General features: G+C 37.7%; 1 protein-coding gene across 1 annotated transcript in view; it reads right to left on the reverse strand.

Annotated features, from left to right (window-relative positions):
* Positions 1–2,281: 2,281 nt before the first annotated feature.
* The window catches only part of ALG5 (ALG5 dolichyl-phosphate beta-glucosyltransferase), a 39,641-nt gene continuing 26,470 nt past the window's right edge, over positions 2,282–15,452 (reverse strand). The window contains exons 8-10 of the mRNA XM_039253612.1: positions 12,767–12,918; positions 4,747–4,832; positions 2,282–2,484 (exon numbers count right to left, since the gene is read on the reverse strand). Of these exons, the coding sequence (XP_039109543.1) occupies positions 2,369–2,484; positions 4,747–4,832; positions 12,767–12,918 (354 nt within the window). The 3' untranslated portion in view covers positions 2,282–2,368. The remainder of the gene's footprint in view (positions 2,485–4,746; positions 4,833–12,766; positions 12,919–15,452) is intronic.

Genomic DNA, 15,452 nt, shown 5'->3' on the forward strand with positions numbered 1-15,452 from the left:
TGAATCTGGGCTTAGAAGGGTAAATGGGCATCAAGGAGATCAGAAACCTTTCTAAATAATGTTCCTGGATGAACTTCATAAAAGTATCAATACTTCCCCTCAAAATTCCTAATATGCTCCAGATATACATTTTTATCACTGGCTTGCAAAGAGCAATATGGCATACCGCCGAAATACTGCAGGTTTGCTTCCAGACCACTGCAATAAAGCAAATAATGCAGTAAAATCAGCCAAATGAGTTTTTTGGTTTCCCACTGTATATGATACTTAGGTTTACACTATTCTATAGTCCATTCAAGTGTATAATAGCATTCTATCTAAAAAATGTACATACTTTAATTAAAATTATTTCATTGCTAAGAAATGCTAACCATCATCTGAGTTTTCAGTGAGTCGTAATCACTGATCACCATAACACAGACAATAATGAAACATTTTGAAATATTCTGAGAATTACCAAAATGTGACACGGAGACATGGACCGAGCAAATGCTGTTCAAGCAAATGGCACTGGGACTTGCTTGGCACAGGGTGACCAAACCTTTCATTTGTAAAAACAATGAAGTATCTGTGAAGCGCAATAAAACAAGGTATGCCTGTAAATTAGTTTATTTTTATTTAGTTTCATTAAGGATCTTATTTCTGGTTCAGGTTTGTACTTTTACACTCTTGTAAATGCTCACAGTCATTCTTCTACTATTGGCTTTCTATCATTTCTACTTGCATAAGCCTTGCTTTGTTCTCTTAAGTGACTTAAAGGCTCTTAAAATCTGGTGGTAAATGAAGTTTGTTTATTCACTTAATCAGCATTAAGTGTCTATTATATGCTAAGCACTGTGCTGGGGATACTCATTTGAGTGAGAAATGGTTTCTGTTTTCAAGGGGCTTATTGTGGAAAGAGGGTGTGATAAAATCATTGTTGCTGAAACTACTGGAAAGGAGTGATTTTTCAGCTTACTTTAAACTTTTCTACCTAAGTCTTGTCTTCAAAATGTTATATTTAGTGTACTTCTGAAACTTTCTATTTAGGTATCTCTAGTTTTCACACCTTCAGAAACTGAAGTAGGATAACCATTAGAGTGTAGGATTTGGAGTCAGACCACATGGACTAGAATCACAACTCTCCTATTTCCTAGCTATGTGACCTTGAGTGAGTAACTTTATACTTTATACTTGTTTATACTTTATACTTGCTTCCTCTTCCATTGTAAAAGTTAAGTGAATCATGATATATGCTAAGTGCTTACAACAGTAACAAGCATACAGTAACCACTCAGTAAACGTTGGTAGTTTCTCTAAAACATCAGAAATCGTCTAAATCTGAATTTTAGGGGTAAATTATTTTATAATTGCTATTTACTAGTCTTGATAGCATCTCAAAAACACAGACTTCTGATGTTATGTGTATGCATTTATTAATGTTAGAAAACTTTTTAAAAAGTAATTTCTACACCCAACATGAGGCTCGAACTCCCAACCCTGGGATCAAGAGTCACCTGCTCTACTAATTGAGGCAGCCAGGTGCCCCCATAACTTTCTCTTTTTTATAAAGAATGTCCAGAGCAAAGTGAACTCAAGAACAATGTGTTGGTAGGAAGAGACTAAATGCAGTATATGTAAGTAAAATTGGGGAGGAGAGACATTAAAACCATATAAGGAGGTAGATGCCTTAGTGATGGAGCCTATAAATTTCCTTTAATTTTTTTTAAAATTTATTTATTTACCTTGAGAGAGAGAGAGAAAGAGAGAGAGAGAGAGAGAGAGAGAGAGAGAGAATCCCAAGCAGGCTCCACACTGTCGGTGTGGAGCTTAACACAGGACTCGAACTCATGAACTGCAAGATCAAGATCTGAGCCAAAATCAAGATTCAAGATGCTTAACAGACTGAGCCACTGAGCACCCAAAGGTGCCCTATATCCTTTCTTTAACATGTATTTTCCTAGTGTTTTACAAGTTGAAATATGAGCTTATTACTAATAAATTTTTATATATTTAAACACAAGCCAATTTTATTTTTAAATCTCTGAGGTAGATGATTATGGTTTATATTTAAGTTCATGAGAATTATGCAGGTACTTTAGAGTAAGAATAATTGCTTCATTCTTCCGTTTAAGTTATATTTCTCAGTCTCCTAATGATAATAATTTAAATAAACAAAATTGCTGAAGCATAAGAAAACCTGACTTTGTTACAAACACCTTTTTTTTGGTCCAAAAGAGGTATAAACATGTTTAGTTATGGTAGTTAATTCTTTAAAATTACCAAAAGGCAGACAAGGGCATAGGCTTATTCCAGGTTTATTTAAAATTTTAATTTCCAGTGAAATAATGTGACACTGATACATATGAATACAAAGATGGCAAATAACCTAATTCATCTTCCTGGTTTGTTCGAGCCTCCAGGCACCAGTCAAATACCGAAGTCGTATAAAAAGTAGGTCCTTGCCCATTTGTAGCCAGCTCCAAAATGGAACTAATTTAGAACCTGTGATTTAAAAATAATTAAAAATGAATTAACTTAAATAAACTCTGGAGAGAATCTATCAGTTTGATGTTATATTTTAGAAGTCAGTCTATATGACCTTTGTGAGCTTCTAGGCACTTTATTTTTTATATTATGTATGTATGCATGTATTTATGTATATATATACATTTAATTCCATCTGTACATTTAAAAATCTTTTTAGGGACAATTTTTTTTGTTTTGTTGTACATGCTACTTTTCAGTCTCATGTACTATAGAGAAGCAGGTACATCTCCACATGTAATATAAATTCATAATCTGGAAGAAGAAATCCAAGACAAAACTCACTTTTTATTCTAATTCTACCAAAGACTTTCAATCAGCTAAAATAAAGACTACCTTAGCTAGGACATCTTCCTGTCCAGTGCTTGCCAAATGGCAGCATGCCAACCTAGTTGACTATAGGAGATCTGCCTCCTGGAGCAGGTTTTAAAAACTTGTATTCCTTCATTTTATCCCATAGAACAGTTTTTTCAGTAAGTCAAGAGTAGATTGCAGGCCAGGTAACTGGGGTGCTATGTGGTAAAATGTCATGGCCAAGATCAACATAGTAATCGGTGACAATTTTCCAGATTTAAGCCCAAATACCCTAGTTTCCTCCTGTTGTTTTCTTTTCCCCCCAACTTTTTTGAGATAAAATTGACAAAACTGAAATATATTTAAAGTGTAGAATGTAAGGATTTGGTATATATACATACATACATACACATATATACACACTCATACACTTATATACACATACTGTGAAATGATTATCACAGTGCAGTTAATTAACATTCCAGCTTAATTTTATTTGTATCACTTACAAAAGAATTAAACATCTTCAAAGCTGAAGTGAGTGGTTTCTCTAATAACAACAAAAACAAAACATCTTGGAAGTTAAATGAAACTGGGAAGGATCTAAATTTTCAGATTGGCCCTAGGGGGGATGGGCATGGAGGAGGGCACTTGTGGGGATGAGCACTGAGTGTTATGTGGAAACTAATTTGACAATAAACTATTAGAAAAAAAATAAAATAAAATAAATTTTCAGATTGGCCCTATTATAGGGAGGAGGCACTGAGTGTATATGGCCAAGGATTCTGGGAATGACTAATACAAAACTACTCATTGAGTGCCAGTTAATGAAAAATAATACACAACTATCTCTGAAATGCAAATGAACACATTAAATATGAAGCACATTTTTACTTTTCCCGACTTCAACTTTCCACAGAGTCTACGCTGGGCATAGATCAACACAGATCAACACAGCAGATCCTTACAAATCTGAAGAATCTTTTACTGGCTTCTCAATCCCCTTTGATCTAGGCGGCTAGTGTGGAGAGTACTATAGTTTTTGTAACTCAGTTTGATTCAGCAAGACTCCAAGAGATTTGAATTTGTTCTGTACTATACAGTTTGTATGATCCCCCAGACTGGTTCTTAACCTTTTCCTGTCCCTAAACATCCACGGTAAAAGCCCATCATGATGTACTGCAAAGTGACTTTCTGAGAGAAGGCCCTGCTCAGCAGGGGAGGAGGGACTCAGTTGAAAAGTCTCCAGTTGAATGTTACATGCTCCCACACTGTGAATTAATTTAGGGGCATTCTAAGGTAAGCAAAGGAGAAAACGAGAATATTTTTTAAGTTCAACAGTTTATAAGCTTTCAAAGATTTTTCAAACAGGAATTATTAAGATTTCTGATAGTATTCACATTATTAGAGATCTTAGAGATTTTCACATTTTTGGATACATGTAAAGATACCAGCTAAAGACTGGCTCTGAATGGACTGTGGCCATTTGGAATAAAGACAACTATAATTCCTTATTAAGCTCTGCATGGTAGCTTGTAGATACCTACTGAGTACTGAAGTAAGACAATACTGAAGAAAAGATGATGCAAACAAAATTTATCTCAAAAGACTTACCAACTTTGCTTCTAGCCTCAGATTGCCATGATCTTGTCTGCTGTAGAAGTTTTACTGAATTCTACAGTAGGGTAAGGGTGGTAGGCCTATTGAAGCCCCCCAGGAAGAGGCTGCAAGGATGGAGAAGGTCGTGCGCCATCTGGAGGGTGGAGGGGATTAGTAGCGAGAACTCCACACAACCGCCTCTCGGAGCCAAGCCAGCAGAGGAGGCCTTGAAGTGGGCAGCCAGCTAAGTTGAGTGGACTATACTCTGTTGTCGCCTATCTCACCTCCCCCACTCAGGACCAGCCATAACATCAACAATATACTCACCTTCAATTTCAGTCCAGTTGACAGCAATTTCTGCTATTGGAATTTTAAAGAACTGTGCTATGTAAAGCAGTTCTACATCAAATGCCCTGCAACAAAAAAAATATATTGATTTTTATTTTTAAAAAGAGAGAGTGTAATTAAATTTCTACTTGGGCATGTTTTAGAGAAGCTTATAAGGCAGATGTATAGCTTATATAGTAAAACAAAGTCAGATTCACAGAAGGTCAAATAAAAGGATAAGTAGTTCAGGAGCTTCAAGGTCAATGATTTAGTGTGTCATTGCATAACATTTATATGAGAAATATGGTACCTCTATCACAACTCAGAAACCCCCAGTGGTAAGAAAGCTCTCTTGGGCTCTAAGAGAAAATTTAGTCATGGAATTTTTTCAAGATTGATTGCTTTCAATCCCAGGCTTTCCTACCCGAAGGTACAAAATTGATAATGTCCATCACTTAAGAGATGTTTAAGTTCATTCATCTACCACTAGAAGATCAAGGTTTCTTCTTTTCTTTTTTAAGTTTATTTTTGAGATAGAGAGAGTGAGAGGGAGCATAAGTGGGGAGGGGCAGAGAGAGAGGGAGACAGAATCCAAAACAAGCTCCAGGCTCTGAGCTGTCAGCACAGAGCCCGATGTGGGGCTTGAATCCACAAACCATGAGATCATGACCTTAGTGAAGTCGGACGCTTAACCGACTGAGTCACCCAGGCGCCCCAGGGTTTCTTTTTTAAACACATGGTTCCCTAGGGACTTGTCTTTTCCTTTTCCCTTCCTCGTGCCATCCTGGGAAGTACATTACTGCCAGCTGTTGAAAGTAAAAAGCCACTTTGGATTAGTCTGAAATGCTCTAAATACATACGTGGGAATTTGATGTATCATCTCATTTTCTCTTACCTTGTTAAAATCATCTCCAGTCTAAATTCCCAGTCCTTCCTTCCTTCTCCCTATGCCAAATCTGCTTTCCCTATAGTTTCTGAATCTTGACTTAGAAACTAGCCTGGATTCCATTTATCAAAATTCTCGGAGCCAGTGTCTTCCTCTCCCTGGCAGTGAGCTCCGGGAGAGCAGCACCACCACCTGCTAACCTTCCTCACGCTCTGGTAACTAAAAGGGCTTGAGTCCTTAACAGTTTTGCTTTCCTCTTGAGCCATTAAGCCTCCACTTTCTAGACTGCACAGAACACACTTCAGACTCCAGGGGTTGGTTTTAAAATATTAGCACAAACAAGAAAATACCTAAAACCCACTTCTGTTTGATTTCCCGGATTCCAGACAACTTGATTTTGGGAGGTTTGTCTTCTGGCCACAAAATTGCGAGTATCCACTGTGCAACTAGTTTAAATCCCAAGTATTTGGATAATTCAATATGAAAACTATTTAAAAAAAAAACACCTTAATGCTTTTTCTTATCCTAATAAAATATTTACTTAAGATGATAAAAGCATCTACAAAAACGTTCTTTGTGTTGTTAAGAGGACTGTGTAAAACTGCTGTTAACCAGAATGAGACAGTCACGAAAGGAGGGAGTTATATGAATATTAAACCTGGCTAACCCTTTATCATCCCCTTTAACACAAAACCAAAAAATACCCAAAAGGCTGAGTTAGTTCTAACGATACGCAATAATTTGAATAAGATTATTAAACACTGTTCTAAGGATGACAGCATACGGTGACTTATCCAAGACACAAAACAACCTAAGAATGATGAGTGGAAAGGAGTGGGGAAAAAGAGGCACGGGTCAATTGAAATTACTTTATACTTACAAAAAAACCCTGAAAGGGCTATTCATCTTCTACTATTACTTTTACTACGTCCTTCTCTTTTAACACTTAAAAGACATGAAGATGTTTGCTTAAAAATACATTTACAGCCCACATCAGCTTAAGAGACCAAGGGGTCACCAGAGCAAACATAACCGCAACGGCAAGTACTTCTGGAGAGAACCTCCCGCTCGGCACAGAAGCAATGTAAGGGTTACTCTCCAACTCAGATGCCTTCACGTGTTTTCGCAAATGCGGGGAGGGCACAGCCACTGTTTTCTTTTGTTACTCAGTTCCTGGTCTAGCTGTGACCTCACAGGTCTATTCCTGAAGAACAAAGTGCGTGTTGATACTCTGTTCAACACGCCAAGCCCACGTGTCTTCTACTGCTCCCTCCTGAAATCCCACTAAAATTAAAACAACAATGATGAAATAAATACATAAGAACAAAGGAGGGATGAAAGTAATAAAACCAAATCTGAAACTTGGAAAGTAGCTGGACAACCGGTAACTAGGAAAAGTAGACTGTGACAAGGGGAGGAGCCTCGAAGCAGGCTGCTGGGGCCCGCAGGGCTCTCCAAAGGCTCAGGCATCCCTGGCCTCACTGCAAATGAAGTCTGCAGGTAGCGCAGGTGGGCCTTCAAACGGAAGGACTCATGGAAAAGTTCTAGGGGGGTCTCCTTTCCTCAAGTTGGTTATATGAATGCTAGCAGCCAGTCTGAGATCCCACTTTAGTGAAAACAACCAGCCCAAAGGATAAGGACCGGCTGGGAGTTTCTCACATAAAGCAGCCCCACCGTTTAATCCGTGGTGAAATCTACCAGTTGATCAGAGTTCTCTGACCATGTACACAGCTTCCGATGAGCTTTTTAGTACCACGCTAAACACAGGTGAGGGCAGATTTTAATAATAAAAACAAAAAAAAAAATTGGAACAACAGAAACGATGGAGGGAAAGAAGAAAATGTCAGAGTTTTATATGAGACATTAAGTAGTGGAAGGTACTGTACTCATGTAAAAAGAATAGGTTAAAACAATGAATACTAGAAAATAAGAGTGGTAGGAAGTTGACAGTTTTGACAGCAGAAATACAAATGCAAAAGGAGGGTTGGATGGTAACACTGAGGAAATCTCAAAAGACATAGAAAAGAGAAGATAAAATTACAGGATCAGTACAGAGGTCTCTCTCACATCTGTTTACAGGAGAGAAGGAAAAAAAGAAATTACTGAACGACTAAAGGGTATTTCTCAGAACTGAAGGACACAGGTTTCCAGATTTAGAGTGCCTACCGTGTACACAACAACATGCATGAAAAAGCCACACAGTCCCTCAATCATGGTATTTCAAAACACTGTGGAGTAAAAGCTTCCAAAAGGGCCTGGAAACAACATGTCATAGACAAAGAATCAGGCTTCGGATTACTGACAGAATTGGACTTCCCTGCAGACTCCAAGTGCCAAAGGCAATAGAGCAGCGCTCTCAAAATCCCTAGGAAAAACCATTTCCAGCCTAGTCTCCGGCTGGCTATTAGGCAAATGTGAGAGGAGAATAATGCAGGGCATTTCCGACGTGGGGTCTCAAGAAGGTTTCGTTCTCATTTGTTTAGGAAGATTCACAGGGGATGTAAATAAAAGGGATATAATCCAAGGAAAGGGGGAGGAGCTGTGCAACAAGCCAGAGAACAGCTAGAAAGGGGAGAGGCGACGAGACCTCTCCAAGAAAAAGGTGAAACGGATGCACAGTCGGGTGCGTCGGAACGCACAGGGAGGTACTTTCTACTCCTCACAGAGTGAGACTCAGTGACAGGCCCATTGTCAGGTAATGCCAACAGAAACTCTAGATATTTATTATCTTCAGGAAAACAAAAAATACTACAAGAAAGGTAGAATAATCAGATTGCACCCTATGGCTTGAATGTGAATTATCTTTACCCATTAGTAGTGATCTGATCACAAATTATTTAGAAACTGTATTAGGAGAGTATGTGTGAAGGGTGTGCAGGGGTTTAAGAACTACATACTTACCCTTTGATTTGTTTTGGAAAGTAATATCTAAAACCGAAAAAAACTGACATATGGCTATGCAAACCCATTATTTTGAACATGAAAGCAATTACCACAAAGCAACAGCACATAGTTGAAAGTGACCATAACTAGGGAGTAGGAACTGGGGACTGAGGGAGAAGGGGCAAAGGACGATGATTTTTTAGAAGCCATATGGAAGTGACTTTATAAACATGTATAATATGGATTTAAAAAAAAACATTCATGGGAAGAAAGTACATTTCAAGGAATCCATTTTTAAAATTACTCATAAACTGGGGCTGGGTGACTCAGTTGGTTACGCGTCCGACTTCAGCTCAGGTCATGCTCTCACAGTTCCTGGGTTCGAGCCCCATGTTGGGCTCTGTGCTGACAGGTAGCTCAGAGCCTGGAGCCTGCTTCAGATTCTGTGTCTCCCTCACTCTCTGGCCCTCCCCTGCTCGCTCGCACTCTCTCTCTCTCCTTCAAAAATAAACACTATTTTTTAAAAAATTATTCATAAACTGAATCAAATTATACCTTAATATTAAATGGAAATAATTTAGGTGAGATAGCAGTTCTGAGGATGGAGATTATATATAATCAGTTAAATATATTTATGTAATGTTAAATATTATGCTTAAAATTTTATGTTTAAAAATGTGTTACAATATATAAATATTAACATACATAAATATACATTTATATTTAGCATTATGTATATCTTTAATGTTTGGCATAACCCATACTAGGTCTGTAATTCTGAATCAGGTCTGTTTTTTAACTATAGATTGATTCTTTTAACACCTAGAAACTCGACTTGACTTGAATTTCCTGAAAGTTATGAGAAAAATTACAATGAATTTTTAGAATAAGTCCTTAAAATGGCAGTCTGAGGGAACACTTTTATGGACATAAAGAGTAGATGCACAACCTGGTTTCTATAACTTATGCTGCATAAGAAATAAATATATGCTTGAATAAAAGCCACTGATACTGAAACAATATGGTGAAGGGCATATTGCTAATTAAGTTGATACATGTATATTTGGTGGTTCTCCCTTACAGGTACAAAAAAACCATATTTCGGCCCCAAAGAAAGATGTGAGAGGCTAAAATTTTAAATTAGGTCAATCCTATGTTAATCAAGTCCATATAAATAATTAAAAAGGCATGCACATGAACATAAAATTTAAAGGAGAAAAACAGTTTTAAAAAGTTCTTTAACTTAAATCATAACTCTAGAATTATGCCGTCCAATACAGTAACCACACAAGCGCTTGAAATGTGGCTTGTCTGAAGTGAGATGTTGGGAGATATGGTAACAAAGAAAAATGTGTAAAATATCTGAATATTTTTTCATACCGAGTGTGTGCCAAAATGATGACATTTTTATACTGTGTTAACGTACACTATTAAAATAAATTTTGGAGCACCTGGTTGGCTCACTTGATTAAGCATCTGACTTTGGCTCAGGTCACATCACGATGTCATGGTTTGTGAGTTCGTGCCCCACACTGGCCTCTCTGCTCTCAGCATGGTCCCACTTTGGATTCTCTGTCCTCCCCCCACCCCTCATATGCTCAGGCTCTGTCTCTCTTAAAAATAAATAAACATAAAAAAAATAAATTTCATCTGTTTCTTGTAACTTTTTTAGTGTGGCTACGTGAATATTTAAAATTATATATATGTCTCACATTGTATTAATATTGGACATTATATTACAGAACAGATATTGCCAGAACAATTCTGACAAGAGAAACTTCATGATTTTTAAGTTAGCAACCCTAACTTAATTATCAACCCTCACCCTAATGTTCTCAGCCCTTAGTTCCCAGCTTCCTTTCAAACTACAAAGAACCTAGTTTTTTGACCCTAGTTCTGGACCCAACAGTTGAATGAAAAATATCTAATACAGAGGGAGGGTTTTACTTCTAGAATGGCTTCTTAAATTAGATTCTCTGATTTTGGAGTCCATTAACTATCAATATATTTTATTTTTCAACATTTCAGAAACGTGTATCTGAATTTGAAGATCAAATATACATTACTTATACAATTTAGGGGAGCCTGGGTGGCTCAGTAGTTAAGCGTCTGACTTTGGCTTAGGTTATAGTTTCACAGCTCCAAAGTTCAAGCCCCACATCGGGCTCTGGGCTGATAGCTCAGAGCCTGAAGTCAGTTTCAGATTCTGTCTCCGTTGCTCTCTGCCCCTCCCCTACTAGTGCATGCTCTCTCTCTCTCTCTCTCTCTCTCTCTCAAAACTAAACATTAAATTTCTTTTAATCTAGGATAAAGAAATTAAAAAACATGTTTGATAATTTTAATTCTGAAATTATAGTTTCTTTAAAGTTATGGGGTGGGTTTATACGACACCTATTTCTAGGGAGATAACATATTTTTGCTCATAGATGCCCAAAAGTTACAGAAACTACAAAAATGAACATTTGTTAGAATAATTATGTAGACTCCCACCATGATTCCCATAATACTGGAATAATAATGTAGATTCCCAACACAGAACCCATGAATAACACTAAGTATTAATTCTTTCAACAATATTTAGGAGCAGCTATAATGTGCCAGGCACTTTAGAAGAGAGTGAGATGTATTAGCAAGCAAAGTCAAATGGGATTCTTACCCTTTTGGAGCTTATGTTTTAATAGAGAGAAAGAAACATTGTGCAAAGAAAAAAAAACGAATGATGTGACAGGTGCTGTGAAGAAGGGCTTATGGTACAGCAACAGCGTACAGTACAGTTAGGGGAGGCCCATCTGGTTTGGAAGAGCTGAAGGAGAAGGAGAAGTTGAAAAGGGAAGGGTCCCCATGCAGACGCACAGGTGGATAGATTATGCTGCGCCTCTCAAGGCCATGGGAAGGCACTGGGAAGCCACTGAAGGATTTTAAACAAGAAAGGTACATTTGATCGATCACTCCTAATTTTTGAAAAGACTCCTTGGACTACAGCATAGGAAATGATGGTGTCCTGGATGGTGGTGGGGAGGACAAAGAAAAACCTAAATTAACAGGCCTGGGCCATGAACTGGACATGTGGAGGGCCTGCGGGGAATGTCAGAGCCGGCTACAAGGCGTCAGGCTTGACTACAGGTGTGTCAGTGTTACTAAAACCCGGAGAGCTGAGGTGAGGTCTGGGACAAAGACAGGCCAGAGGACCGTGGTATGTCCAGAGACAGAGCTCAGAAGTATGGAGCACTGCTGATGGGCTAATTAAGACAGTAAGTGGTCACGTCAAACATGACCACTGGGTTTCATGACAGGAGGTAATGAGATGCTTACATGGAAGCATAGGGGAAAATCCACACTGAGGTGGGGTAAGGCGTGAGTGGGAAGTGAGAAAACAGGACAGTGAACACAGAATGCTCTTTCAAGAAAAGACTGGCTGTGAAAGGAAAGAGAGCTGGAGCTGGAGACATACCGAGTGGGGGTATCAATGGAGAGAGGTTGTTTTTCCCCTTTTTTAAATGGCAAGAGAAATTTAAACTTGTTTTAAAAACTTATGAAAAAGATGTAGTTAAGGGGGGGAAGACAAAATAAACAAACAGGATGAAGTTCTTAAGATGGTAAAGGTGGGGTGCACCTGGGTGGCTCAGTCGGGCAAGTATCTGCCTTCGGCCCTGGTCATGATCTCGCGGTTCATGAGTTTGAGCCCCCTATGGGGCTCCGTGTTGACACCTCAGAGCCTGGAGACTGCTTCAGGTTCTGTGTCTCCTTCTCTCTGCTCCACCCCGGCCTGCACTCTGCCTGTGTCTCTCAAAATTAAATAAACGTTAAAAAAATTTTTTTTAATAAAAAAGAAGGTAGACGGGGATGCAGAGGTCCAAGGACTGGTTTGTCATAGGCTGAGAGAGGGAACTTACTACTGAAAAGTAAAGAACAAAAAGAAAACGGGTCCCCTCTTTCACTTTGCTCTTTCTGAACTTTTCTTTTTTCTTCAAAGGAAAAGAAGGAAGGCCAAGGAAACAGGATATTTTCAGGCCTTTCAATTTGTACCGTCCACAATTAAGGTGAAGGTGAAAAAATTAATTTTATACCATATGTTTGGTTTGAGATTTTGGAAATTAGATCCAACTCAGGAAAAGAATACAGGCACAGAGTAGCTTTACATATATGAGTGTCAATTTTGTTTCAACCTCAGTGTTCATTCTCATCTGGAACAGCTGCCGTGTAAGGCACGCCCAGGGCATCTGGAGGGGAGGTGACGGAGGGAGGGCTTACCATCGTTCAATGTGTAAAGATGAAAACGTCCGTGAAGCTGCTTCTCGGGTTAATAATTTGAACCCACACTGTGTGTCTCTGATTCCTTTGACACAAAGGAACCACACCAGAAAGTGGAACCCATACATGAGCAGAGTACGGAAGTAAGAACGCTAAAACAAAGACAAAATATAAACGACTTTTCCGTTAATCTATAGAGGACAACTGAAAACACCTGGCTGTAGACAAACTGCATTTTAATATTTAATTGCCTGGGGAGATCTTACACATGAACACCATTGTTCTGTTGGCTTCACTGGCCAAGTATATCATAGAAACCATGAGGATGCCTACTGCTTAGAGCAGGGGAATGGTCCCAGGGGAGCAGTCAGTCATTTCCTGCAGCTTCGGGAAGAACCAGACAAGAAGAATCACAGTACCTGGGAGAGGTCAGGGCTTTAATCTACTAGGAGCATACACACCACAGCAGTTTGGGGCTGCTATGGACAAGGAAAAAATCTGGTTCATCTATAGATTTTGTGCCTGTTTGCCCCAAATATATTTCACTTTCAAAAAAAGGTGACGATTAGTGGAGATTCTGGAAAAATAAAACACTATGGTTTAAACTTAAAGATCGATGCCTAGTTAATGAGAATATTGATAGAAAAAGGACAGCAGAGTGTCTGTCACAAAAGTCCCAGACTAAAGAGTCTGAAACAACAGTCTCTTCAATCAGGTCTGGCAGATATCTGATGAACACACTTTAACAATTAAGTTCTTTTAATGCTTTGGATATTAAACTTAAGTGGTCTATTATCCTATTCACTATTATTAGTAATTGATTTTATTTTAATTAAATTATTAAATACTAATTTTATTTTAATTAAATTATTAAATATAATACTAGTTATTATTAGCAATTAATTTTATTTTAATGCATAACAAACATAATATTCCATTATACATTAAACACTGCAAACTTTAAAACATAAGAATAATAGGTCATTAATTATGGTTGTATTCAAGACTCTTATAGTTAAGATTAAAAGTTTTCTATAATGTAATAGATCCATGGAATGATACACTACATATGCACTGTAGCAACCTACTAAGAGTCTATGTAGAACATTTGATATTTCATACTATTTAATACTTTCCTTCCTCCTTTTGGCTTTTGCTTTTTATAACTGTAATCTTTAGTGTCATTCTTCATTTACATGGCTTTTTCTATCATCATCGAAGAGAGCCATGACGGACTAGTGATAACACAACAAAATGCAGACAGATAAGGACCCGAGCAGACCGATTATTTGAATCCTGGCTACATTAATAATTAGTAGGGTGGCCTTGAGCAAGTTGCTTCAACTCTCTCCATCCCACTTTCTTCTTCTATCAAATGGGAATGAAAATGCCCACCTCACAAAGTTACTGTAAAGATGAAACAAGATGACATTAAAGCCTTCAGCCAAACATTTGGCACAGACAGTAACAGGAACTCAATAAATGTTTTTAACAAAGGAAGAAAGCTTGGGAGCTCACTTTACCTCCTAACCACAATTACATTTGTGTATTAAACAGGGTAGGAAGGGAAAAAGAATAAAATACTTATCTATGAGGTATGTGAAACAAACATTTCTTAAGTGTGTGTGTCTGTGTGTACTTCTCTGTGTTTTCATTATAGTTCACATCACAAAGGGAAAAAAAGTGAAATAACACAGTGGAACAAAGTAGCTGCCCTGCAAATAATTGAAAATGATGAGTATCCATTCTTTTTACATTAGATAAAATTTTAGAACTCTCCAGAAATAAAAAGTGAAAGGAGTACAATCCTAAAGCAAGTTGGACAGAGCATAAGAACAGCTCCCAGAAAAGGACACAAAAGAGCCCTTTAAACATGTAAAACAATGGTCATTCTCATTAGTAACCAATAAAACCAAATTTTAACTATAGGGTGATACCATTTTATCTGACTGGCAAACATTAAAAGGAATCATAGCATTAAATCTTTTGTTAGGATGTGGAGCGATGGGATTATTCCACTAATGGAAATATAAATCGGTTACCACTTTAGGGAGCAATTTTACAAAATGTGTGCCAAATGTGAAACAAACTTTTTGGAAGGATCTATCGCTTCTCACTTATCACCTAAAATCATTAGTTATGTTCTGATGTAAACAGGTCTTACCTCTCTGAGCAGATAGGGCAGAAACCTCATCTTAAAATATTTTGGTAATCTCACAACAGCTTGCTCAGAGCTTTCCACATAAAATGTTTCCAGTAAATACTGGCTGACTGATTAAACCTCCAAAAGACCACTTATGCTTAGAAAAGGAACAAACAGAAATTGAAGGATAGAAAAATTAAAATTAAAAGGTAAAAAAAAATTGATGCCTATAAACTATTCTCCTTGAATGATTTTTAATGTGATTTAGGTGAGCTTACTGGTTGCCAAATGGAAATAGTTATGGCTACTCTTGCTTGGATGTTAATAGAAGATTTTTTGTTTGTTTTAGGATAATGGTTATTTTTCAAAAACCAGAAACACATGGACTTCACATGAAGTACTTTAACTTACTTGATTCCTAACATATTAAAAGCATAACAAGGTAAACTACAAACAAGAGGATCTCCTTTTAAGTTTTATTTTAACTTTGCAAAATATCTTACAATTTACAACACAGAGTTAGTCACATGAAACAAACAGTCA

Source organism: Hyaena hyaena, unplaced genomic scaffold (assembly GCF_003009895.1).
Source record: "Hyaena hyaena isolate Hyena2069 unplaced genomic scaffold, ASM300989v1 scaffold_457, whole genome shotgun sequence".
Classification (NCBI taxonomy): domain Eukaryota; kingdom Metazoa; phylum Chordata; class Mammalia; order Carnivora; family Hyaenidae; genus Hyaena; species Hyaena hyaena.